This window comes from Anser brachyrhynchus, assembly GCF_964034855.1.
Source record: "Anser brachyrhynchus genome assembly, chromosome: 4".
Taxonomy (NCBI): Eukaryota; Metazoa; Chordata; class Aves; order Anseriformes; family Anatidae; genus Anser; species Anser brachyrhynchus.
The window spans coordinates 32,085,055-32,111,638 of record NC_137698.1 but is presented as its reverse complement, the minus strand read 5'-3'; the positions used below and the strand labels follow the sequence as shown (position 1 = coordinate 32,111,638).

The 26,584-nt window shown below is 38.7% G+C and overlaps 1 protein-coding gene across 3 annotated transcripts in view; it reads left to right on the top strand.

Moving 5' to 3' along the window:
• The first annotated feature begins 1,653 nt into the window (after positions 1-1,653).
• The window catches only part of GUCY1B1 (guanylate cyclase 1 soluble subunit beta 1), a 42,024-nt gene continuing 17,093 nt past the window's right edge, over positions 1,654-26,584 (top strand). For all 3 annotated transcript variants that reach the window (XR_013950400.1, XM_080589905.1, XM_080589904.1), the window contains exons 1-5: positions 1,654-1,789; positions 2,034-2,107; positions 16,262-16,362; positions 17,140-17,258; positions 22,181-22,378. Coding sequence is in view for 2 of the 3 variants with exons in the window: in XM_080589905.1 (XP_080446031.1) it covers positions 1,787-1,789; positions 2,034-2,107; positions 16,262-16,362; positions 17,140-17,258; positions 22,181-22,378 (495 nt within the window). In the remaining variant the exon portion in view is untranslated. The remainder of the gene's footprint in view (positions 1,790-2,033; positions 2,108-16,261; positions 16,363-17,139; positions 17,259-22,180; positions 22,379-26,584) is intronic.

The window sequence follows — 26,584 nt, the reverse complement described above, 5'->3', positions numbered from 1 at the left end:
CTGTTCTTGGAATGCCAACTGAAAAAAGGTTTGCCAACTTTCTGATGTCCATCCATCCATAATTTCTCTCCTCACTTACTAAGAATTTTAACAGATCTTAACACAGATTCAGAAGTTCACCAAGCACTACATGAGATTTCAGAAGATTTTCAATGTTATAATTTTTTTACTTATGTGGCAATTCAAACACATACTCCATTTTTTCATAAAGTATGTCAAGAGCTTAATCAATTTTTAAAGTTACTTTGCTTTATCTTACTAAGGTCTAAACTTTTACAATTTTACTTACATCTAGAATCCATACAGATCCTTACAGCTGGATCTATGAGCATCTGTGGCCCTTCTGGCTTCATGTAGCAAGGTCTCTGCCCAAGAGTTACTACAGCAGTAGCCCATCAAGTATTCGTCCTATAGTCCTCCCAGAAATCTTATTATGTCCTGAATATTCTTTCATTCTTTTTAAATAAGCAAAAAGAATTATAAGTCTCCTTAGGATTTTTATTCCATACACCAATTCTTTAGATGGTATAAAGGGCTTTAAATGTTTTTTACAAGTGCTGCACTACCTCTCTTGTTCCACATAGATTATCACATGTGATGACTGTGTTATTTCTGAAGTCTCCTTGGCATGTTGTCAGCAATCCTCTATTCAAATTTCAGTTGTAAGGGTCATAACTTACTTGGAGATCCCTTTGAAAATCTCTGTTTAGTAGGTTATAACATTGTAACAACACTGTACAGTAATGTCTCTTTCACATTAGCTACTGACAAGGACTTGTCAACGCACACCAAAATGTATTGAAAGCACTTATTATTGTGTTTTTAATTTCATTAACCTTTGAAAATTAACACACAGAAACAGAAGTATCTGCAATCATCTTGCTCTTCTGGTTTTCCACTCTTCAGGGGGCATTTATCTGGCCAAAAGCTGTGATTGCATGTGGATATGAAACAATTCAGGAACCATTTCTATTCCTGCAAAAGCAACCACTGCAAAGGGCATTGACACCAAAGCATACACTGCCCTCCGTGTACCTGCCTAATCACTGTGATTTTGCCAGGCACTTTGACAATCTTCAGACTGTCAGGTGAGTCCTAACAACTCCAGTTGGAGAAAAGCATTTGGAAAATCCCTTTTGATGTGCAGGAAACTCTAGGGCAGTTGTTTGGATGCTTCTCTGCTGGGAAGAGCAATGGGGAAAAAATTAAATGGATGCACGTATTTCACAGGCATCACGTCAGCAACAACGCGGTTTTCCTCTCACGCAACGCACCCCGAACAGAAGGGGGACGTGGCACAAAAACTCCCCTGCCCTCTGCAGGGGTACTCTGGCCATTCTGCCTCCCGTGGCCGAGGCTTTTCGGGGCCCGTCCCTCCATCCCCGTCCCACAGAGGCCGGCCGGGAGCGGAGGAGGAGGAGGAGGAGCCGCCGAGCTGTCGGGCAGCGGGCCGCCTCACGCCGCGAGCCCCGCAGCTCCCCGCTGGAGAAGGCGGCCGCGCCTCCAACCCCCTCGCGGCGGCCGTTAGCCGTGAGGCGACCGTTTGCACGGGGCGGCCGTTAGGCGCGAGGCGACCGTCAGCCGAGGCCCTCGCGCCCAGCCCCCTCCTCCCCGCCGCATCCCCCCTTCCCTCCACGGCCCGTAGTCCCGCCTCCGCCTCCCATTGGCGGACAGCGCGCCGGCCGCGCTCCCCATTGGCTATGGCGGCTGCCACTCGGGGCGGTGGCGGCCGGGGGAGGCGGTGAGGGCAGCGGGGCCGCTCTTCGGCAGCGGCAGCGGCGGCACCATGGTGAGCTCCGGCGGCTGCGCTCCCTGCCCGGCGCTGACGGGGCCGGGCCGGGCCGGCGGCGGGGAGGGGAGAGGCTGGAGCAGCTTGGCAGGGGAGTCAGGCCTCCGCCTTTTATATTTTGGGGGGGTTTTGGGGTGGGGGCGATGAGGGGAGGGGGGCGGTGAGGAGGGGGGGGCGGCGGGGGGCTCCCGGGGGCTCCCCAGGCCGCCTCCTGACCGTGCCGCCACCTCGCCCTGCCCCGCAGTACGGCTTCGTCAATCACGCCCTGGAGCTGCTGGTCATCCGCAACTACGGCCCCGCCGTCTGGGAGGACATCAAGTAAGTGTGTGGATGGGGGGCGTGGGGTGTGTACATGGGGTGTGGATGGGGGTGTGGGCGTGTGTCCGGCTCTGGGCCCTCCGTCCCGGGGGCCTGGGCCCGGCAGCGCCCGCTGTGCCGCCCGGTGCGGCGCTCCGGTAGCGGCAGGTGAGGGTTAGCCTCCTGCTGCCGGGAGGCGGCTGCCCGCAGCGCCGAGAGCAGTCCGCATCTCGCCACCTCTCGTCCCGCTCGGGGCCTTTCCCAGCGCTGCAAAGATCCGCCTCGTTGCACCTTTACTACTCTCCAAGAGCCGCAGCGGAGATGAAACTGATCCCTGCGCTTCTCTCGAATGTGTAAAGTCTGGGATAGAAGTAAAGAGCAGGCGAAACATCCCAGAAACCACGGAAACCCTTCCTTGAGTCAGCTGAATCATTTAACACTTATTTTTCTTTGCGTTCGTGGAGGGATTGAAATACATTTTTTGGCTAATAAACTCTATCTACAATTAATGTGAGATTTTGATAACATACTACACTTGAATTAGAAATGTCACTGCGTACAGGAACTGTAACTTCATGTACACATAAGAGTGATTTTTGTGTTTCTTCTCTTGAACCTGCTTTCTTGTATCCAACCCTTGCATGTCTGGCAATGACTGTCTCCATTTAAAACTTCTGATGAATTGTGGGATTGCAAGAAATATATGAAATGCATAGTGCCAACAACATTCTGTTTGCCATAAATATGGTAGTTCTGATACATAGCCACAAGTATAAGAAATGTATTAAAAAAAGACATAAATGCTTACAGAGTTGTAAGCTTTGTAAGGCTTCAGGCTGCTCTGTAGTTAGAAGAGATGGTTTAATATGGTCTCTTGATATTGTATGTTTTAAGGGAGAAGGAGATTATCCAACTTAGAGAAAGCAGTCTTCTTTCAACAGGCCAGCTTCTATACTACCCTATCCCATTTATTTTGGGTCAGTTTTAATAATATGTCAGCGTAGTTGTCTTGCCATTGCTCTAATACAATTTTTTGAGTTAAAGGGCTGCCCTTGAATGTGAAGTTATTGTGACCATGATGCTTTTTTTCTTGAATTCATTCATTAAAAATGGGGTAATCTTACCAGAGAATCACAGAAATGTTGACTTGAAGGGACCTCTGGAGGTCATCTAGTCCAGCCTGTGTTCTAGCCAGGACTGTTACCAGCACTGTATCAGGGCTCGGCTGTGACTTTGTCTAGCTGAGTCTTTAACATCACCAGAGATGGATAGTCCACAGTTCCAGTTCAGCAATCACTGTTCCAGTGATCCAAGACAGTTAATCTGTAAATTACACATTGCAAATACAGTTCTATGGATTGCATAGATGAGTCTTCAGTTGAATACCATACAGTTTTGGGCTGCAAGGTAAGTAAGCTATGTAAGTTTATTTTTCTTGCACACCTTAACTAAACACAACGATCTATTTTGAATTCTTATGCCTTGATACTGAGTTTATATGACGTGCAAGTTAAGAGACTTAGTAAGAAAAAGAAACATGTTAGTGGTACATCAATTGTTTTCCATGAAAATTATAATAAAATAAGTATAAAATGTACTAAAGAATGTTCACTTTTTCCTGGCATATCATCTTTAGCAACATGCCTTTGAGTCCCCTTTTGTCCAGATCACCCGCTCAGCAGAACTTGTACAGGAAAGGAATCCATCATAGAAGATAAAAAGTCTTCTCCTCTAATAAGGATCGTGCTGCAGACTGTCAGGACCCCCAGCCATAATTCCTGATGCAGCCTACCTATAAGATTTTTGTACATACCTACTAGAGTACCAGAGATCAACTGAAGCCTATGATCAGTAATACTCATTTAACGTTTTGGAAAAAATAAATAAAAAGATATGAAATGTTTGGCTAAAGGTCAGCTGTGAAAATTCAGGAAGCTGCTACATCCTGTTTCTGTCTTTCAGCTGGGAAACATTTTTGTACTGTTGCAGCCCAACAGCTAGGCTCTGCTATTAACTCCCAGAGAAGATGGCTTTCTGGAAGGAAACAATACCATAACACCACCCAAACAGAAGAGTGGAACATGATCTGCAAGAAAGAGCCAATATATTTTTATATGCAACAACTGCTGTAGCTCCTTATGCAAAAGGAGTTTGCAACTGGATTTTTATTCATCAGGATTTGTCTTAAGAGTTAGTATATTCTAGAGTTGATAAACCAGCGAAGAAACCCTTATAAATCTCCTGGAACAGGTTATAGTGGTTGCGCTGCTTTAGGGGATGGTACAGGGTCCTCTGCTAGCCATTGAAAGGTCCACTGAAAGGATCTGCTATTTTAGGTCCTTTCAGTTCCTCTGTTACACTGACGGAGATGTTGTTAGGTTAGACGTTTGATGCTCTTGTGAAAGTGTTTTTTTTGTTGCCATCATTTGTTGTTAATTGAATCAGAATGATGATTTCATTGTACTTCAGTCCTTGGAAGGAGAGACCTGGAATACATGTAGAAATGCTCTGATCAGCACTCCACCAGTCCTGCAGTCATTTTCTTAGCAAATAAACTGTTACTTAGAATGATTAACCACATTTTTGCTGAGAAGACACTTCTGATTTGTCCCTTCCCTGCTTGAGAACCTGTCTCAAACTCCTTATTTTGTCATTGTCACATCTAGAGAGCTATTTCAGATTGTTTGGCAATTGCAGTGTCCCTAAAAGATAGTTTTCAAGATTCCTTTGGCATTAGATATCTTTATTTCTCCTGCAGCCAACACAAATGCTAGCTAACGTAAAATTGTCAGGCCTGACCACTCTCGCATACATGCAGTTTTGTGCTCATGTCTGATCAAGGCCAAATTTGTGCTGCTGGGTAATCCTGCAGTGTGTGAATGTGATGGTAAGTAGTGGGCACAGAATTACTGTCTATATACCTGTCCAAAACAAAATAGATTACCACATCAAAACCAAAACAGCAATAACTACAACAACAACAACAAAAAACACAAAGGAAAGCAAAGCAAACCAACCAAACAGAAACACACAAAAAGGCTTTTTTGTTTGTTTGTTTTGTTTTGTTTTTGGTGGATATATTTAAACAATTGTGTGGTAACATTTTTAAAAGGGACTTATGCTATGATAAAATGTGAGCTCCTTTGCAACAGATGCCACATGTAGCTGAGCAGCACAGCCAGTACATGTGAAAATCTGAGCACTCTGTTCAGCAGCTCTAAAGGCTTAAGTGTGTAAAAAACTGAAGTATTAACAGTGATGTCTTCTTGAAACAGCTCCAGGGTGGTATGTGGGAGCTAGGGCACTGCTGTCTGCTGGGAATATGTACATAGTAGCTTTTCCTGTGTTTCCCTGTGTATCACTTCACTCTGTGTTTGATTAAATGAATACAGGATTTTCCCACAGGCTCCTAAATCTAAATTTAGGCCAGGTTAGATGCTCAAACTGTGACAATTTCAGATATATTGCCAAGAATAGGAACGAGAACTTGAATGTCATATTAAGAAACACATTCAAACGCTTCATCGCAACAGTGTAAAATAAATCAGTGTTTTTCCCATAGAGGTACATGAAAGGTCTAACAGATAGTTTTTGAGAAATGAAATGGTACAGTCACTCAACTGTAGTCTCCATCTTCCTTCTGTTTCTGTTAGAAGTCCCCGCAAAACGTGTAGCCTGCGAGCATAGAAAAACTAGAGCAGAAGTTAAAAACTCTGTTGCAAAAACTAAACATCTAGAGGTAAAACCATTTTTAATTGATTCTAGAAAAGAACATCTGTGTTGAAACTTTCACAGTAGCAAAATACTCATGTTGTGCCCCGAGAGCCACGTATTCTTTGCCAGATGAACCTTAGTCCGGGATGTAGAAAGCAAGAAGTAGTATTATTTTCCTGGTGCTCAGTGCTTAGTGTGGGACCAAAGCATCATCCTGCCCTTTTGCCTCATCCTGCCTCATTTGCCCTTTTGTGGATCAGTCTGGCATGTGCTGTCCACACCTGCTCTTAAATGCCAATGCTCAAGGTCTGAGTAGCCTGCTGGGTAACACTAACTTCCCATGGATTCAGGGGCTGGAAGTGTGCACCAAGGAAGATCTAAAGGCAATCACTTTTCCTTTGAGGAAGGAAAGCTTTGTTGTCCTCCCCCAGACTTTATCCATTATCAGCTACCAAGCATCTAGGCTAGTTCACTCATCAGAATTTGTTTTCCGTAACTATCCCGTTATGGTTAAAACAGTGAAACACAGGGGGCTGGGTAATTATCATGCTATAATTATCCTGGTATAACGTAAGCAGAGAGCTTCTCTCCTCAGATTCAACTTGGGTTCAGCTTAGTGTGGTAGAAAAAACTGATCAATTTAAGGGAGTGAAATAGATGGTAGGGCTGGCATTTTCCTTTAGGAAAGGGTACGGACACAGCTTGATGTCAGTAAGGGGTAGCATAGATCAGACTAGTTACTGTAGGCTTTGCAGTAAAAAGTAGATGATTTAAGAATACATGTTTATTGGATAAATTTTCAATGGCATTCCTAGCAGGTGTAATGGTGTTGTTACAAGTTGGCTAATTAAGTCAAGAGAGGTAGATGGTTTTGTTTATTTATACATGTAAAATTGCCCTCCAGTAACTTTCATTAGAGTTTGGGTACTTACGAACTTATGAACTCATTGACAGAATGTGATATTCTCATTAAGTTTATGTGCAGTTATATTCCAGTATAGTAAATAATATAAAGTCAAATAATATAAAAAGAGAAAATCTACTCAACTGTGCCTTTAAGAATTTGTATTACTTTTTTTTTTTTTTAACAGGGGAGAGAATTGGATTTGGTTTAAACTCACATTGTTCCCTGGGAATTTCTAGTATAACAAAAACTAGATTTTTATGTTTCCTATACAAACAAACAAACTAAAAGAACTTCTTTTGCAGCTGGAAAATAAAGGGACTATACTTCAGTATATAGACTAATGTCTTTATACTGAATTTAGAATGTTACCTTGCCAAAGATAATTTTCTCTGCTTATGTCTATGGCAAAATACAGTTTTTGTTTGTGGCAAATCCTGTAAAAATCGAAGTTTTTGCCTATTACTGTTGCTTAGCAAAATGTTTAGATGTAATAATAGTTTATAGTGTACCAGTTTGCCTTTTCAGATATTATTGACAAAAGCTACAATGAAAGACTTGTTACAAGTTACAACAGTAAGCTCTTAAGAGGTGCTGGAATTGAGATGGATTGTGGATCTGATGCTGGTGACGTGTGAAGTCCATGAAAGCTGTGCTTTGACCATAAAAAGTACAGAGTATCGTGAAAAAACAGGTTCACCTGTCTCAAACTGGGCATTCAAGATTAATGAAACCTTTTGTTCATTTATTGTTACCATTACATGTATTTTTTGATCTGTGGTTTTGTCATCCATTTAAAACAGAAATTATATAATTGGTCTCACTAACCTGTTCATTAATACTTCTCCATGCAAGTATAGGGATATATAGAAAGACAGGCTTCTTGGGAAGGAACAATTCTGTCTTCAGAGCTGGATTATAAAACTATGCTGTATATCAAGCCTGATGTTATATATTGACCAATGGGATAAAATATTGAATAGTTGTGTACTGTCTGTGTAGAGCCTGTCCTCAATACTGAAAGATTCAGTAGCCTTGGGGAAAAGATTTTAGGTGTGATGGGTAGGTTGCATCATGTAGGCTCGGGGAGAGACAGGGAAATGTAGTAAGGAGCAAACTTCACCAAGGTTGCTATAAGCAGTACTTGAGCTCATCTTTCCAGCTTGCGCAAAGCAACAAAAAGAAGCTCATCACATGCTTCTGGCTCTTTATGAGACATTTGTTTTATTTCTTATAGTAATTTCAGAAAATGTTGTGTTCTCTAAGATTTCAGCTAATTTCCATATATAGGGCAATATAAATAGAAAAAAAAAGGCATGTAAATGTACTAGAAATAATGTAAAACTGTACCATAGTCTGTATCAATCTGTACTGTGTTAACAGCATCACTTCTGCTAGGGGAGAAGGTAGGTTAATCATCAGCTTAGAATGTAAAGTTTCTGGAGAAACTATACTTCCCTTTATAGATACATAGGCATAGAAATACTTATGTGTACAGGTATATACGCGCGTGCGTGTGTGCATATCACATCTACATAACCACAATGTGGCCTGGGCAATAAAAATGCAGATTAAATAGGCAAAATCAAAGACCTGTACAAAGTATGAGGTATGGTATTTCAGTTAGGTATCATGTTGTTGAAGCATGGGATAGTCGTTCCATTTTTTTTTTTTTGTGGTATTTCTCAACAAGAGCTGATTTGCATAAGAAGCTCGGTGCCAAACTCCTTTTAGACATCTGAGTGTAGATTTGGATGTGCCTAGGACTTCAATTATTTTATTTTATTTTATTTTATTTTATTTTATTTTATTTTATTTTAATCTTAATGCCTTTGGGATCACTCCCAGGTTGCTGGCTTTTCTGTACCTTTCCTATGTACTTCTCTTGGCAGGAACTGTAGAAGTCCAGGTGCCTATCAAGCCGGTTTTGGATTTTACCACATAGACATGTAGAACTATATTGCAGCGCTGATAATCAGTCCTGTGTGAATCAACTCTCTTGCTTTGTTGAGCTGCAGGACCTTGCTCAGTATTTGCCCTTCCCAGCCCACAACTAATTTATTACAAGGAATGTTTGCTTTACACTTTACCCAAAGTTACTGATTCCTTCATGCTTAAAGACATTACAGGCATACTGTGTTAATTATCTTAAGTGCCTTTTCACCATGAACACTAATGAAAAAATAGACTCTTCACTAGAGCTTTATATATGGGAGTCCATACTTTTTCTGGGTTGCGTAGAACCGAGTTATAATTAATTGCAGTGGTCTGTGAAAAGCCAGGAAAATCGATTTTTTCCTGCCTCCATTAGCATTGTGTCTACCCAGTACTGAAGATGGAGTGTTCCCTTTGATCAATCTCATAATAATTAAAAAAAAAATACAGGTTAAGTATAAATAGAGGTCAGAAAGACAATTTGGAAAGCCATTAGTGGTGAAAGGACAATAGATTGATTATTTTAATCCATTACACCTCTTAATGTTAGTAAGTGTTTATCCAGAAAGTGGCTGCTCCTTCAGTTCCTCACAGCAGAAGGACCTGTTTGGAGGTCAGGATTTTAAACTGTGTGGATGACAAATTCTTTAATTCATTTGAGAAAGACCTGGCTAAAAAGAAATAGTGCCATGGTTTGCAGCATGGTGTGACTGTGCTTGCAGTATCTCTCAGGTACTTTTTAGATTTCCCAGAACTGGGAAGTACTTTTAGATCTGTCAGGATACCAGGTGTTATAAACATATCAGTCACTCTTATAAACGAAATGATTAAAAGAAATACCATTCCTTGGTATGGTAAATACCATTCCTTTTAGTCCACTTATGTAAAAGGAAGCAAAATAATACTAGCTTTGTGTTTTTAATAATATTTTTAGTATTTGGATTAGTAACAAAGAACTTGCTCATTTGTTAACTGTATCTTCTAGGATAATCTTGTTTTGAAAACCTACATTAAACACTCTCATCTCCAGCTTGTAAAACTGGGAAATAGCTCAGAGCACTGAAGTCTATAAATACACCTATTTACTTTACCCAGAATGTCATTTTCCTGGACAGATTCCCATTTTTTTCTAATCTTGTAACTTAATATAATTTATGTTTTTCCCAGCTGGGTGTTTAAAATATCTCTAGACCATCCATAGCACGTACAAGTCTTCTTTTTTTACAAGTTTTCTTTTTTTTTTTTTTTTTCTGGGAGGAGTGGGAAGCTTGGATCAATATTTTAAATACTTTTAGTAAAGCATCTTTGTGAAATACATGAAAAAAGATTAATAGTGTTTTGAAAACACAAACCATGTGTGAAGGAATACAATAAGGAGTGATTTTGCCATCTTAATGTAAGAGGGATGCAAGGATGATGATTCGGATTTCACTGATATCATCTTTAGTTCTGACACGTAATTCTGCTTAATAATGTTGCTGTTGGAACTGAATTAAGCTTGACATGCTCCTATCAGTGAGATCAGAATCATGCTGGGTTTCTAAGTGCAGTAGTGTTATTTTGTCAAGAAGATTGTTTTGACTGGTTTCTTCAATTTAACAAGCACTTTTTCCATCCTTGGTACACCAAGAATAGTTAAGCACAATGGTGGCAAAAGTCCCAACAGAAACAACGCCTAGCATGGAAGGAGTCATAGAGGTGGTCTTGGAAGTCGCTGTTGTGGCGTGTTCAAGGTGACACACCCATGGCATGCACTTAAGACCACAGTTTTGATAGGAAGAGGTCCAGTTGTACTTTTGGTACACTAGATGATCTGTTAAAGTGATACCAACAGCTTCTAAATAGTATAGCTGTCACGGATAAGCTTGTGTATCTTGAGGATACAAAGAATTGTTCCACCTAGTCTCCAATCATCTAATTTTGCTGTTTGTAACCATTACATTTTCTCAACATTTACTGCGTGCAAAGTTCTATGACGAGAAGGGTTCTTCTGTAGAAAAAAATGTTTTTTTTCATTGTTGTTGTGTTTTTTGTTGTTATTGTTGTTTTTTAATTCCAGCCTTACGACTGACTACAGAGATAAAATAACCAAGTGCTACATAACCAAAAATAATAAAGTTCTGAAAGCTGCAACCTTCTACTTAATTATGATTTATTACAATTGCTTTTAAATGCTACAATCTGACCGCAAAACTACATTAAAATCCACTTTGTGGAGGATGTACTACATAAGTAAGAAAAACATGTATACAGGACCAACCTGTCATGGCATCTTGTCCAACTGTGTTGCCTGTAAAATCTCTTAAGATGGCAAAAGAAAATCCTTGAAACATCAAAAGAGAGAAAGTATTTCCCATATGTTTCCAGGACCTTAAAGATCAACATTCATAGCAAGCCTTTTCCCATGCATACAAGTTAGGAATCTCTGTGCTAAGAAAAAATGGGTCTTTTCCAGACCACATTTCATTGAGGTTTACAGTGTGAAGTCTGAGGGTGAAATAAAAATGTGTGCAACCTGTGGTCTAAAAATCCATAGTACAAGATCTGTTATCATTTTAAGAGTGGTTTTTGTCTGAATGTTTGTTAGCACTTAAGATTTCATTCATCTTTGTGAATTATTAACACTACCTTTGAACGTGAGTAGTGTGTTTTCAAATACTAAACTAGCTTCACAATGGAAAAGATTTTCAAAGGGCCCATTGTACACCTTTAACACTATTTTGTGCTTCTAGACCAACGGCAATTTGGGGGTGTTAGCATGACCAATAGCGGAAGGGCTGCTTTTAGGACTTGATCCTGCTTTGATCACCTTGGTAGGAATTTTTCCATTGATTTGGATGATGTCAAGGTCAAACCCGTACGTGAGAAATGTCCTCTGTGTTACTGTTATTTTCCATGGTGCAATGGTTAAGGTTATTTTTCCCCAAGTAAACTTCCACAGATTAACCTGGATAATTTAAACATTCGGGAGGAAAACATTTTAGAAAAAGTCCTGGCTGGAATCTTTGTTTGCCACAGTTGGGATAGCTCTGTGTAATCATTCAAAATTAGCCTAGAGTGAATAAAAAGGACTGCCAGACCACAGCAGTTAGGACAGGCATAACAAAGGATGCAAGTTTTGAACCATGAAATAGCACATCCTGTGTGCTGACAGCAGGAGTCTGTTCAGGCAAGAGCATCAGTCTCCTGGGATTTTTTTAAATTTTCAAACATAAACTTACTGGGGAGCAAAACACACCCTTCTTTTGTTTCTAGAAATGTAAATGAGAAATTAATTGTAAATCATGTTCTATTTGTCTTAGAAGTTGTTTTGAAAGCAAGGGCATATGAAAGTTAAAAGTTTGCTACTGTAGTGCTGCTGCTTCACTAAAGAATTAACCAGAGCTGGAACTGGGAATTTGCCAGAACTTGTTGCTTTTGGTTCATTTCCAGTCAAGCCCTTAAGAAAGTCACCACATGTTATTGCTGTTAATACCTTTGTGATCAAACACCAGGGTCTGCAGAAAACATCTGTTAAAAAAAATGAGAATAATGATTGCAGCAAAACATTTCGAGAGAAGTGCCACAGTTTTTCATAAAGCTGTGGATGATGACGTTTTTTATGAAATATAGTCAGCCAAATGTAAATTCTGTGCATTGAAGGAGGCCATGTTATATTCCAGTTCTAATCCCAGCTCAGGAACCATCTGTCAGCCAGGAGAGAGAAGCTGTTCGGATGAGAGCAGTTGCAGCCTTCTGGTATTTTAAGGTTCAGACACCCAGGCTTATATAGTCACATCTTGTTCCACACAGGCAGGTTTGTTTTCATACATGATACTCATAGGTCGTGGAGTAAAAACAGTTAAAACTGGAAGAATTGCTGGTTTCTTCATATCACCCTTCTTGTAGAAGCAGCTCCTTACTGTAAATGCAGACAGGTTTGATAGAGCAGGTAGGGGTCAGGCAATTAGGTGAGAAAACTGCAGCCGTGAGGAAATAACTTGGGCATTGCCCATTCACCTAAATGATTCACCTGTTTCCTGGGCTGCTGGTGTTAACATTGTGGTCAGCCTCTGGTGCTCATACCTCTGACGCTCTGCTCTCAAAGAAGTTTACTAGAGGACCTGCAATTCGATACATTTGCTGAAGGACAAATGCCTCGGTGGAAATAAAAGTGTTTTCACATTGCATTGGTCATTTTGGATAAACTTACAGCAGCATTTCCTCATCACCTGTAGCCTTAAGGATAATCATGTGTTTCAGAGAGAAGGGTTTCCCAAAGTTCTCATTGATGTCAGATTACCAAGAGAAACAGAAAGGCTTCAGAAACCGCAGTTTGTTTCACTGGAGGCAGGGGAAAAGGCTTCAGCCAACTTCACTGAACTGCCTGTCGTGTCCTCAGCAGCTCTGTCTACCTACATGTTGTTCGGTATGCACAGCAGCTTCTGTGACCAGGGGAGGAAGAGACTGGGAAATCCATCCAGCAGAAAAATAACCCAGTAAAACAAATACTTAGCTGAATTACAAGTCAGTTCTGCATTGAGCTAAATGATTGGGATGTACCAGCACAGCAGGGCTGAGAAGTATGGAGAAGGAATCATAGCGGGAAAAAAAAAAAAAAAAAAACTTGATTCTAGTATTTTTCAAGCACTGGTTTTAGAAAAAAGCTGTTTGTCTTTTGACAGAGGTTTACATCAGACATTGTCAGGGGATTTACCATAACTGTAGGACAAACAAAGATTTTTTGACCACACAGTTTTGAGTGAGGAATGTAGTCCCCTGCTAGAGCAAATATTTACTTCAGCAAATTCTCTAGAAAGAAAAAATTTCCCAAAAGGAGGTTGGCTTTTTTTTGGGCCACAATTTTTTAATATCTTTCTGTGTCTTTTTAAAATAAAAATTACTAAAAAGCAGGGCATTATTTTTTCTCTTGGATGATTAGGCTGCAGTACAAACAGCAGTTTCTTTGCCTGTACTGCTGGAATGTCCATCAAGACTGCTGATACTGAGGGAGAGTGAAGCCTTGGAGCTTGCAGTTTCTTCCCAGAAAATTATGTCCAATGCAGACATAATTGCTAATGAACTTTTTTTGTTTAACTTTACCAATAACGTTATTTTAATAGGAAATACATACTAAGGCTACAAAGAAGATGGCTGCTGAGTGATGCAAAGCATGTAGAGAAGAGTGGAGAAAACCCAAAGTATCTGAATAATATAAATGGGGTAGGCATTTAAATAACCAGTGCTAATTTTAAAAAGAGATGGCTCAGAGAAGCTGTAGGCATTGAAGACAAACTTTGATGAAATACAGTGAAGCTAATTAAGAAAGTAAGCATGGCTTGGCACTGAGAAAGAAGCAGGAAAAGTTCCAGTCAATGTAATTGGAAGGAACTAACCATTTTGAAAGAGATACCAGAGTGAACAAACTCGTTCAATTTTTTTTAATACAGAAAATTCTCACACACAAAAGCTGTGTCTAGTGGCTTGTGCAAGTATGCAGTATTTCTGAGGATGTTCATTGCTTTTCCAGATGTGTGTGTAATCCTTTGTGGTTTGGCTGAGAACTGAGAGACTAAGAGAAAGCACAGCGTGTATCAGGGATGTGGGAAAGTTTGTGCACCCTTTGCAAACTTCCTTCTAAACCATATTTGACTTCCAGTTACATACCATTTTATGAGAATCAAAGAATCAAGATGATTTTCTTTTCTCATGTGATTTCAGTTCAGTTCTTAGGAAGTGTAAACACCTTCTTGTCACTGACGGACCTCATATGCTTCAGGATGTTTACCATTAAAAAAACTAGTTATTCTGCTGCTTAGGAAAAGATGGAATATATGGCATAGGAGCTGTTTTCAGGAATCAGTGAGACTTGATATCCTGCAGGCTGATCTGAAGTTTTCAGAGAATGACTGGGGAGGAGGACCAGAAGTACTTTTTTGGAGTATGAAAAAAAGAGTTGTAGGGGACTGTGTGTACACAAACAATTTCTGCTTGATTTTTATAAAAACACTATTTCTTAACGAATAAATTATTGCAATTGGTTACTCATAAAAAATAATACTGTGCTTTTTATTTTTACATATTGTGACAAAACTCTTGCAGCCAGTTTTGCTCTGCTTAATGCTGTCTATTCTTTCATTCCATTTGGGAAGCTCCCAGAGAGTGTAATAAAATAAATAAATAAATAAATAAAAAACACGTTAAGTTTATTAATGTTTTCCATGTCATTTAATAACAAGTGATGTTCCTTTTATATCTATTCCATAGGATGTTTACTTTCATCTAAAGGCTATATAGCCTTGTGAAACTTGTAAAACTTGTGAAACTTGAGAACTTGGGAAAGTTGCTTAGCTTGTTTTTAGCTCATTATGCCTATTCATAGAATGGGTATAAAAAGGCGTATGTCATGTAGATGGTATGAGAGCTCATTAATTAATAAAAAAAAGTCAACATATTTTAAATATAATACCAGTGTAGTATAATTTTTGGTCAGTGGTAAGAATATGATGAGCGTGATTAAAGAAAGTGGAAGAGGAAGAAGAAAATAAAGGATTCCAGACTTCCATTGATAAGTGGGCAGATGGTCAAAGACTGATGATTACTAACTGGAGGGTTAAATGACAAGTAATTTCATTTAGGTCAATAGAATAATATCACATGAGATTGGAATCAGGCCTTATCAACAGTACCATTTGTCATCTAGCAGTTTTAACATGAAACAGAATACTTAATCCTCAGGCCTCTCTTCCCATTGAGTAACACAGAGAATGTTTCTGTGTTTGTATGGATGGATATTTCCAGTACAACTGTAAATACTTGAATTGTTGTATAGGCATTATTAGTTTGTATTATTTTATTTTAAAAAGAAAATATGCTAGCTTTAGAAAATCAGAAGCTAAATGTCAAAGAGTTTTGTTCTAATGATGCATGAAATATGGTGGTAGAGATGGAAGATTTTGTTGTAAAAGGGGATACAGAATTTTAGATAGTAGGTTTAGAATCTAGTTTTTAAAGGTTTATAATCCTAATGATTGTTAGAAGTTTTGAGCCATTAGAATATTTGCTCTTATGCAGTATGTTTCAACCTTATCTCAAGACAAGTTTCTGTCCTTCTCTGGTAGGAGCCCTTCATTACTACAGTACTAGTAAGTAATTTTTCCCCATGGTTGTCTTTCATTTTTCTATTAGAGAAATAATTAGGGTACAGTGGTGAGTTGATGATTGTCTTAAATTCATATGACATATACCTCGTTTTTATTAAAAAAAAAATTAATCATCTGTCTTTTTGAAAATTTTTCTAATTCTGGTTTATTAGATATTTCCCTTTTTAAACTACAAATTCTATCTTTAATTAGTTCAGCAGCTTCTTTGTGAGGCTCTGTGCTGAAAAATCTTATTTATTTTCTTCCAGCTAATTATTATTTTCAGAGTACAAATGATCATAAGAGAATGGTGTTGTACTTATCCTGTATTTATCCTGAGGTATGGATCAGATGTATTTCTAATTTTCTACAAGTAATTTCTTAAAGGTATAACCTACGGACTTACCTTATTTAAAGACTAATACCAAACAATATGTAATTGATTTATAGATTTGGTGCTTCTCCCTCAACCAAAAATATTTTGTTATATTTTCTTTTTAGGAAGGAGGCACAGCTAGATGAGGAAGGACAGTTTCTTGTCAGAATAATATATGATGATTCCAAAACCTATGACCTGGTTGCAGCTGCAAGCAAGGTCCTTAGTAAGTAATATGGAAATGTTCTTTGCACACTTATCACATGTATGATTAAAAATAAATAAATCCATGTAGCAGAGAGACACAGGATTTAACAAAGAAGAAATGGAAACATGGTAATGGTCAGAGAGAAAACTAAAAAATCTCGGAAGAAAGGATTTGATCTCTGCATCTTTGATCTCTCTGCTGAACTAGCATGCCCAGTTACAGAAGTGTTTATGGCATGTCATATTTCATATCTATCATTAACTGGGGTAGCATGTTTTCAATCATTCCAACAATGGTCTGTAGTTTAAAAGGCAGAATTATGCCCATCATTTTTATTTTATCTGCAGACCCAAATGCAGTATGAATTTGTTCTGAAAGAGTAATTAGCCAAGAACTCAAAAGACAACGATGACTAGTAGTCATGTTGAATTGGAGCAGCTGATGTGGTTTCACACTATTGTAACCCAGAAGTAACTCCCCTGAGGCGAACATTGACGATTATTTGCAAACAGTGTTTCCTTATCTGTATCAAAATCTAAAACACTACAGATACACGGAATGCACAATGCCCCAAAACCATAAAGGTAATCAGTAAATTGTACTGAAATTCCCGTACTGAATACACATTCCTGGGTATGTGGACCCTGAATCTTGTTGTCCCCATATTCTTGGCCTGCTGGGTCTGGGTAGAGTTTAGGTACTGTCTTTCTTATTTACGAATATGAGACTAAAGTAGTAAGCAAAGTGCATGAAATGCAATATTTGAACTAAGTCACATCTTCTTGTTTTAACTAGATCTAAACGCTGGGGAAATTCTTCAAATGTTTGGGAAGATGTTTTTTGTGTTTTGTCAAGAATCTGGTTATGATACAATTCTACGTGTCCTGGGCTCAAATGTCAGAGAATTTTTGCAGGTAAGATTTTTACACCTAATTATTTCAAATACATTGGACCAGGCAGAAGTATGGTCTAGCCAACAGGTTAGAATAGGATTTGGAGATAAAATGCCATAATCTGGTATTATCTTCCAGTTACTTGTGGAGAGGTATATGACAAATGTTGGTATTTGTGTTCTATAGATCTTTTCACTACTCAGAAGTTCTGGCATTGCTGTTCTGTTTCCCTCTCGGTTAATATATTCTTCGGTTACCTGATATTTCAGTCCTATTTCAGTACCTGATTTCAGAGTACTATTTTTCTCTTTAAACAATCATCTTTGACTGTTTAGTTACATGAAAAGGGAATGAGAAGGCAGGTAAGCTGGATTTGCAGAGGCATTCATAAATCTAAAAATTAATTTGAAACTGCAAGTAAAAGTTTTGAACAGGAGTTTTCTAGGTAACAGAAGTATGGAGTACAAGAGGCATGAAAACCCCGCACCAAATTGTCTGTGCATATTAATTAAAAAGGCTTTACGTTGTTTATATTAACAGAGAATGTGGTCTTCAGATTTGCAGGATATTTCTTATCCCAAGTGCTCTTTGACTAATTACAGATACTTGTTATTTCTAATTGTACACTATGTACAGAGTGAAGATCATACACAGCTTATCTCTTAAGACAGAGATTTTATTTTCTCCGTGAACTGAGGGTGGGATAGAGTAGCAGTGTTTAAGCCCATTTTTGTGCTTCCCTAACTTAAGAACAGTTTGAAAGTGTGCTATAAAATAAAACAAACTGAACGTAATTTTTCAGTAGCACGGAAGAAGTGTAATGACTTCTCTAAAGTGTGATTTCCAAGCGTAGAAAAAAGGGGTTTCCCTTTCTTGTCACTTCAACATTGTTCATTTCAAAAACAGTTTGAATTTATGGTTTGTGATATATGTCACTCTTGCGGAGAGGTGCATGCTGTATCGGGTTTAAAAACACTGAACTGATTAAGGTTTCACGGGAGATTGTCCAATTGTTGTGTCAAACCTTTATCAATTTTCACTAGAAATTTAGCAGCTTCTTGTCATCTTTGTCCTTAAAAATCTCTCCAGTAATAACAAGTGAAAAGAGCAGAAAGCACGTTTTGCTGAATTACTGGAATGTTTACTTGTATACCTCAGTACCTGCCCTACAATCTGGATTATTGCAGAGCATCCTAAATTTATTCAACCCAGAATTCTGTTGCAAATCCCATGGACTGTAATTGCTGGGCAGACAGTCAGGTTATATGTATGCTCCCACTGATGCCTACCAAGTGTGTGGTCTGTGTACCATTGTCTGTCTGTGGGAAAGGATATCCTTTATATTTTATAGCCTCATTCACAGGCTTCCCTCAAAGCAAGCATTCAGATCAATGTAATTTTTAAAGATATACTGAAGCTGTGATTAGGGTTGAGAAAGAATAGGAGAGGATAAAAAAAAAAGATGTAGCTGGTCTATTCCTCCATCACTTTGGGTACACACTGGTGGGCTAGTCCTTTCGTCTTCCTCTCATCCCCTTTTCCATCCAGTATACTTCTGTTTCTATTCCTTACTGTGAATAATGGTGGACATGTTTGTAGGACACACCAAACCTCTGTAAAAGTGTGAACAGCATACATTTATATTCTTCTAATGACAGTATTTTAGGCCTTTCTGTTTGCATTTCAATGCTAAAAGATGACATTAGCTATTATGTACTTCTGTAAATTCTATCAAGACTAATATATTAATAGCTGTGCCAACAATGTACTTTTTAGCTTTTAATTATGATGGAAAATCAACATTATCTGTGATTTATTGTTTTTGCAGCTTCCAGCAGTCAGATTAGGTCAGGAAGCTCATTTATATGCTTACAAAAATAGGTTTGATTGGACTTGATGTGCCGAGATTTTGTCAGATTCTTAAAATACATAATACAGTTCCAAAAGGTGCTTCTTGAGACCTGTACAGAGCCCAGGAATGTGTGAAATAATAGAGAGCTGCTGGTTTTTTAAGCGTGTGAAAATAAATCTCATATTTATATTCTATTTCCCTTGACATCTCTGAGAGAATTTAGTTTATTCGTAGATGAAACACAGATACTTCAGGCTTCAAGAAAGAGGAAGAAGACAGCACAACCAAATCTAATATTTATACTTCCTATGAAAAACACAGGGCTGGAAAAATTGCAAATCATATTGAAAGGAGACACTGTGCCAAAGAGAAGTGGTGTGAAAAGAGATACCTCCTAAGAAACCCAAAGTGTGCTTTTGTTATGTTCAGTAGCTTTCTGCTGAAAGAAAATGAAACACTGGAGTAGTGGTTAGTTCTGTCTCATTTAGGAGATCATTTACTTGGCTATTTAATTGTTCATAATTGCAGTGCAATAAATTTAACGGGACTAATTGCTCTTTTAAAACACTTTCCAGATGCTCTGTACAGCACAGAGCTGAACAGTGTATCTTTGTATTTCAGGTGCCAGTCGTAACTTTGCTGTTTTCAGACAGGCCAGGGCCTGCCTTAGTGTTGCTGGTCCGTGTTCATTCCTGCTTGGAGATCACTTTGTGTTTCACCATGGAGATGATCACTGCTCTCTAGAGCTCTAGAATTAGTGTCTCTGGTCGCAGCACAAGCTCTGGCATAAATCTGAGTAACCTGGGAGCCAAGATTTCAGGGAGAGTACTTAACCTGTTATTATGTGTACCTGACCACTCCTCTGGCCCACAGCAGGTGAACAAACTAGAAAAAAGATGCATTTGTTCTTCTAGAAGCTGCAATGTCAATTTAGAATTGCTCAAACAGAAGAAAGGAGTAGTTGTTAGAGGTGACAATGATAAGATGTCTAAATGACAGGATCTGGGAGCAATTTCAGCTCCTGGGTCTTGATGCACATCTCTACTGAGTCTTGACTCCGGTGGAGCAAAGATCTGGATGCAATAAGCTCTTTGCTCAGCCCATAATCTGCATGCACAGGGAGAAAACACACTGGGGACTCAAAAGCAGCTGCAGCGCGTTCTGGGCAAGTCCTGTACTCCAGCTGTTTTGACAGTCGAGACTAAAGGGCAAATCATGTGGATTCACCTCTGATGTTGCTTGGACAAAGCCAGTAATGAGGTATTAGGGAAACAAAGTGGTCTTTCACAATTAGGCCACTGCCATTTGTTAGCAACACTTGTGCCAGACTTAAATGTTAATCATTAGACAACCATATTATAAAAATTCTCTGCTTTACTCCTTTTGAGATTCTTCAGGTGTTGATGACTGTATAACTGGATAGTGCACCCTCTGTTTCCGTATATCTCCGTAAGAATCTTTTTTCTAAAAGGTCAGTATATCCCAGCTGTTTCTGAGGCATGTATACTGAAAGAACAGTTCTGCACACAATTAAGGAGATTCAGGAGCACTCCCTTGAAGTCAGCTCTCTCATGTTTTCATCCACGCTCTTTCAAAGCAGTCTCTTCCAATTTCATTGTCTTGAACTCTGTGAAGATCTTAACAGCATTTGCCTTCAAGCCCATTGCAGCTTTTTGCAATTGAATGCCCACTAACAGCTGGAATGAATTGACTCTCAGACTGTTGCCTTTTCAAGGTTTAATTTGGAGGTGTTGATAGAGCAACAAAAACATGAATTTGAAACAAATTAAAAAAACGAAGGAGGAAGTTCCAGGCTGAGTGCCTGCTATGGAATTCATTTCTAAGAGCCTCATTTCCTCTGGAGGCCTCCCAGGAGAAGAGGCAGATGCTTGAGCGCTTCACAGCTCACATGAAATCAAGTTCAGTATGCTTCCACAAATCTAATGATTGACAGATGGTCATGAAAGGTAGAGAATGGCCCAGCCAGCACACGGAAAGTATTTTCACCTCACTTCTTGTGCAAAACAACATGCAAAACCTGATGATAGCAGTTGCTTGTGGTGTGGGGGGAAGTACATTTTAAATATACGGTAATGTTCTGGACTTAGGATGTATACATTGCATACATTTTACAAGAGGTAAATAATTATGTGGGTAGCAACATTAATCAGCACTCCAGATTGCTCTTTCTGTATTAAACATTATACAGTAAACAGCAAGCTGGAGCCTTGATAATTGCTTCCTAATCAAAGTCAGAGCTAGCATTGTATTCTTAGTGTGATTTTGATCTTGTTCTCTTTTTTATTATCTCATTAGATATGCCTGTCAATTTCTCATTTTAACTTTCCTGCCCAGATAACAATTTCTCTTGTGAAAATTTAAAGTTAAGTACATAAGATGTCCAGGGTATCAGCTAAAAATATAAAAGACCTTTTCTCTTTCTTGAATAGTGTTTTCTGAAACATTTTTGTAGTAGCTATGTGTTCTGTGTTGTTTTTTTTTTTTCCCCCCTTATTCCCAAAGTCTGTATTTGAGATCAGTCTTTTTAATCATTTAAAACTTTACTTTGAAGTTTGAGACTTTGTCAGGTCCTGTAAGCTTGGGTTGACTGTTATGATGATAGAGCTAGCATGTTGTTTCATTGACAATATGGAGAAAGATTCATGCTTATTCAGACACACTTATTTGTATTTGACACCTGAATCTGAAGGGGAGATTATAGAGACAAGAATCTGGAAGGGATGCAAATGGATGAGCTACAGGTTTGAGAAACATATACAAGGTCTTTAATCACCAAATGTTTTGAAATACAGCATAACTGAGCATAAATTCTTACTACCTAGAGTAATTTTTATAGTGCTAGTTTTGATGTCATTCATGTCCAAACATTTCCACAGTAGATGGAAAGAACTTTGCAAGCTACCTGAAAAGCCTGCTGAGGGCTGTTTTAGAAATAGTAAGGCAAATGTGCAGGGAGTGTGACCAGTATGAGAAAGGGAATCATGGAATAGATTAGACAAGATATGTATTTATTTTCTTTAAACCTAAGAAGTATATGCCTTATAATTATGTTTTTAATTTCTTCTTCTAGAACCTGGATGCTCTGCATGACCATCTTGCTACTATTTACCCAGGTATGCGAGCCCCTTCCTTCAGATGCACTGATGCAGAGAAGGGGAAAGGACTCATTCTGCATTACTATTCAGAAAGAGAAGGTCTACAGGATATTGTCATTGGAATCATCAAAACAGTAGCTCAGCAGATCCATGGCACAGAAATAGATATGAAGGTAATGTTTGAAGGGTTGTACACATTGAATGTTTATGTCATTAGGATGCAATCAAGACAAGTGAAGTGATGGCAAACAATCGTTGTTGCTGTCCTTTGTTAGATTATGGCTTTACTACTGACTCAGGAAGAGCCACTGTCATTTGGGTTGCTTTAAGGATGGGTCGGTCACATGCTGAGAAGGCCAGCATTTAATGTGCAAGCAGACCTACTCGAGAACAGTTCAGAACAAATTCCCATTGTTCCAAGAAGAAGGTGATGTACAGAAACTTGGTACTGGTTTATTAGGGTTGCTCTTTCCACATTCCTAAATTCTTTATCTGTATGTAAACTGTGAGGCTGATGTGCATTGGTGATACCTGGATGGAGAGCAGTCTTCTTCTCGGCATTCATGCCAGGTCCTTAGCAGAACCAAGATACGTTTGTGTGTCTGGGTTTGTGGGTTCCATTGAATGGGAATGTGACTGGATATGCACCTACAGCCCCAGAAGAGGAAAAATGTTCCTTAGTCATAGTAAACTGTATAGTTTACGTAATATTATGCATGCTAAGTTACTTGTGAAATGGAAAAAGAAACTTCTGCTTTGAGTCCTTACAGAGTAACAGAAAAATTTAACTGATCAGTCTAACAGTGTAAAATCAGGGTTTGATCTAACATGCAGTTAGCCTCAGATACATCAGGGGGAAAATGGCAACATAAAAACTTGTTGGTGTTAGCAATACTGCAGTTCATACCAAATATTTTACATCAAGTACAGAAGAATATAAGCAGGTACAGCAAGCTTTTTTCTTTTTTTTTTTTATTAAAAAAACTATTCCCTAACCATACTACCTTTCTAGCACGGTTTCACTACTCTAGCTGAAGTAATACTTTATTTTAGCATTAATTTGGCTAAAGTCTAAAAACAAAAACTTCAGTGTAACGTTCATTCAGTCATTGCTATAAAATATGATTGATTGTTTGCTTGCTTTCATAAGAGATTTAAAAATGACCCAGTGACAAAGGTAATTACTGCTCCTATGTTGGAGTATAAACTCCAATATGAACTCCAATATAAAGAGTAAACTCTTAGGTTTCCTGTTATAAGCTATCTCAGGTTTATAATGAATGGCTTTTTCCATATTGCAGTGGTGATATACTTGATGTCCTTTGTTTAAATTCTGCTTGGTAGAAATCCATATTTAAAACTTTTACAGCAAGTGTTAGTACTCAGATAGGTAAGGGTGCAACAGATCACAAAAGTCCTCCTCTTTGGTCCCTGTTTATTCAGTGTTAAGACAGACTAGGAGGACCATGTTGGAAAGTTGGCTGCAAGAATGCTGAAGCTGTTGCTTGACAAACATTTCTTTTGGTGGCGCAGGCAACTTACACAGTCCCCCCTTTTCTTCCTGCTCGAGCTTGTCCTAGGACAGCTTTTTCTGATGTGTCTCTCCAGCTGTTGTGGAGCTATAAAATAAACTAGATGGAGGAAGTGAGCTAGGTTCAAAATAACATTTGTTTTTCTGGGTTATTTTTACCCATATCTGTTCACTTATGTTGTTTGGTGTTCTATCACAGAGAGTTCTGCCAGCATAGTCAAAGGGTTATGCAGAGACAAAAGTGATCACTGGGAAAGAGGAGAAATCCAGGTTGTGCAAAGCAGCTACCAGAACAAAAGTCTGATAAATTGTGTCCTCAGTCTGAATGTTACTTTATTGAGAAGATTGTATTGGACAATACCAATATCCATATAGGACTTCTCACAAGTAATAAATGTCCCAAAGAAGTTTAAATATTGTTTCTAAATTTTACTTTTCATTTTTATTTGTTTTTGTTAGGCTTTTCTGGAGATCTTATTGTTGTGCTGTAATTAAATAGAATTGTGACAATATTGGTCAAATCCATTGTAAGTGAACACAAAGTTTCATTTAAATCCAAACTGTTCTTCCAGACTCTCTGAGCCAAAGGCATATAGGCCCATAAAATTGGTATTACCTCTTAACTGAAAAAGTGCACATTGTCTCGTATTTTATTATGTCAGTTACCCTGATTTTTCTCATTGCTGTTAAAAAATTATGTCCCTGTTAGAATATTATCTCAGCCCTGAACTTTTCATCTTTGCCAGTTAATAAAACCTAGCTTTTGACACCTTTAATGACACCAAATAGTGCTTTAATCTGCAGGTAATCACAAACTTCAGTGGTACCTAAGCAGAGAATAAACAGGTACTATGTTTCTGCGGGGTGACAGCACCAAAATTTGCAATTAATCCACACAGACAATAAAAGTCTCTCCCTGTTACACCACAGGTCAGCTATTAATCATTAATGTTACCGAATGAGGATTTTAAACTAAAGTTTGTCATTGTGGTACCTGGCTAGTTTTACACCATTCTAAAAATGGGAACAGGAGAAAAAAAAACATTTTCTTTCATCTCAATCCCTTGCTCCATAATTTAGTAATTATGCATTTCTGACTGTTAGTAACACATTGTTTAAATAGCACAGCACAGAGGAACAATGCAGTTGCTTTTTATCCCCTCAGTTTTTATAGACCAACCAGTGCCACCTTTTCTGTAAATTATTTCAGTTTGGACTTTAGCTAGATTTTTGCATGAAGAAGAATGTATTTTGGCATCTATTTATTTATTTATTTATTTTGAACTGATTCAGCCTTAATACTCAGCCCTAAGTTTCTGATTTTGTTATGGGAGTTACCTTCCTACTTGCAAGAACAGAGCTGAGATTCCCAAGTTATCCTTCCAAATCTCTTTATTCAAACATTTATATTACAATCCAATATGCGACTGTTTTAGTAAGATCTGTAGTTCTCTTTATATTAGTATAAAGTCCATATCTGCGACATGATGTTTAATATTTTGTTATCCACTTTTATCCTCCAACTGTTCAGAACAAATGCTCACGTAAATCTTCTTGAGATAGTGCAGGCTTCTAAGTTTACGTTTACATAAAATTTTGCTTGAAGTTGTCTTTCATGTTACAGTTGCTGTGAAGTTGGCAGAAGATCTTAATTGTTTACAATATTTTTTTTTTATTTCATTAAGCGTTTAGATTTTGTTTCATGCATTGCACAGAATCACAAAATGGCTGAGGTTGGAAGAGACCTCTGGATTTCATCTTGTCCAACCCTTGCTCAAGCAGGACCACCCAGAGCAGGGTGCCCAGGACCACATCCAGGTAGCTTTTGAAGATCTCCAAGGAGGAGACTCCACCACCTCTTTGGGCAGCCTGTGCCAGTGCTCAGTCACATTTATATGTATGTTCTTGTGGTATACAGTAGGGCTTTCTTTTTCCAGAACAGCGTCCTTCAGGAAAAATGCCTTTTAACACCTGAGACGTGTATGATGAAGGCAAGGAAAAAAGAAAGGTCTGAGTTTGTCTCTGTTAAACTCTGTTAGCCCTGAAAGGGATTTTTTTTTTTTAATTTGAATTCACAATTCCAGCTGAATAGTTCAGGAAAGCCTTGGTTGACATTAATCAACTGATTAGTTCAAATCCAATTTGCCTTATCTTCCCTGATATTGTAATCCATTTTAGCTAAATAGAATTAAGATTATTTTTTTTTCAGCAAATACTGTCCTAAGAATTGTTCCTGACTTTGAGAACACACTAAAAATATTTAACTTCTGCCAGTCTCAGTATGAGAACTAAAAATCGTCATGCTGCTGGTTACTAGCTTTGGCATAAGATCTCTGTAAGCAGCCTTCTGGCTGTGCCTTCTCTTGCTTTGCTTGTCAGAGGTTGTTTGTATATAAATGAGGGTGACCTATAAAGGTGAAGTCAGGACAGAGATTCTCTCAGGGCTACAAATGGTACAGGACAATGAAGTGTTGTAAAATCCTACAAAGCCAAAAAAATCTGTTGGGAAAACAGCATGCTGCAGCTCTGTTAGTATCTGAGAGTGGATTATCAAAATCTGTCTTTCGGACTGTCAGGGAAGATGGTTTACAGTATCAAATGAAAAAGTGCCGGAGGAGATCCTTGACAAGATCCCAGGAGGGCCAACTGTACCCTGGGGAGCATCAGGCACGACATGGCTAGCTGGTTGAGGGAAGGGGTTGTCCTGCTCTGCTCTGTGCTGGTGCAGCCTCACCTCGAGCACTGTGTGCAGTTTTGGGCACCACAGTATAAAAAGAACATAAAGCTATTACAGAGCATCCAAAGGAGGGCAACAAGGATGGTGAAGTGTCTAGAGAGCAAAATGTAT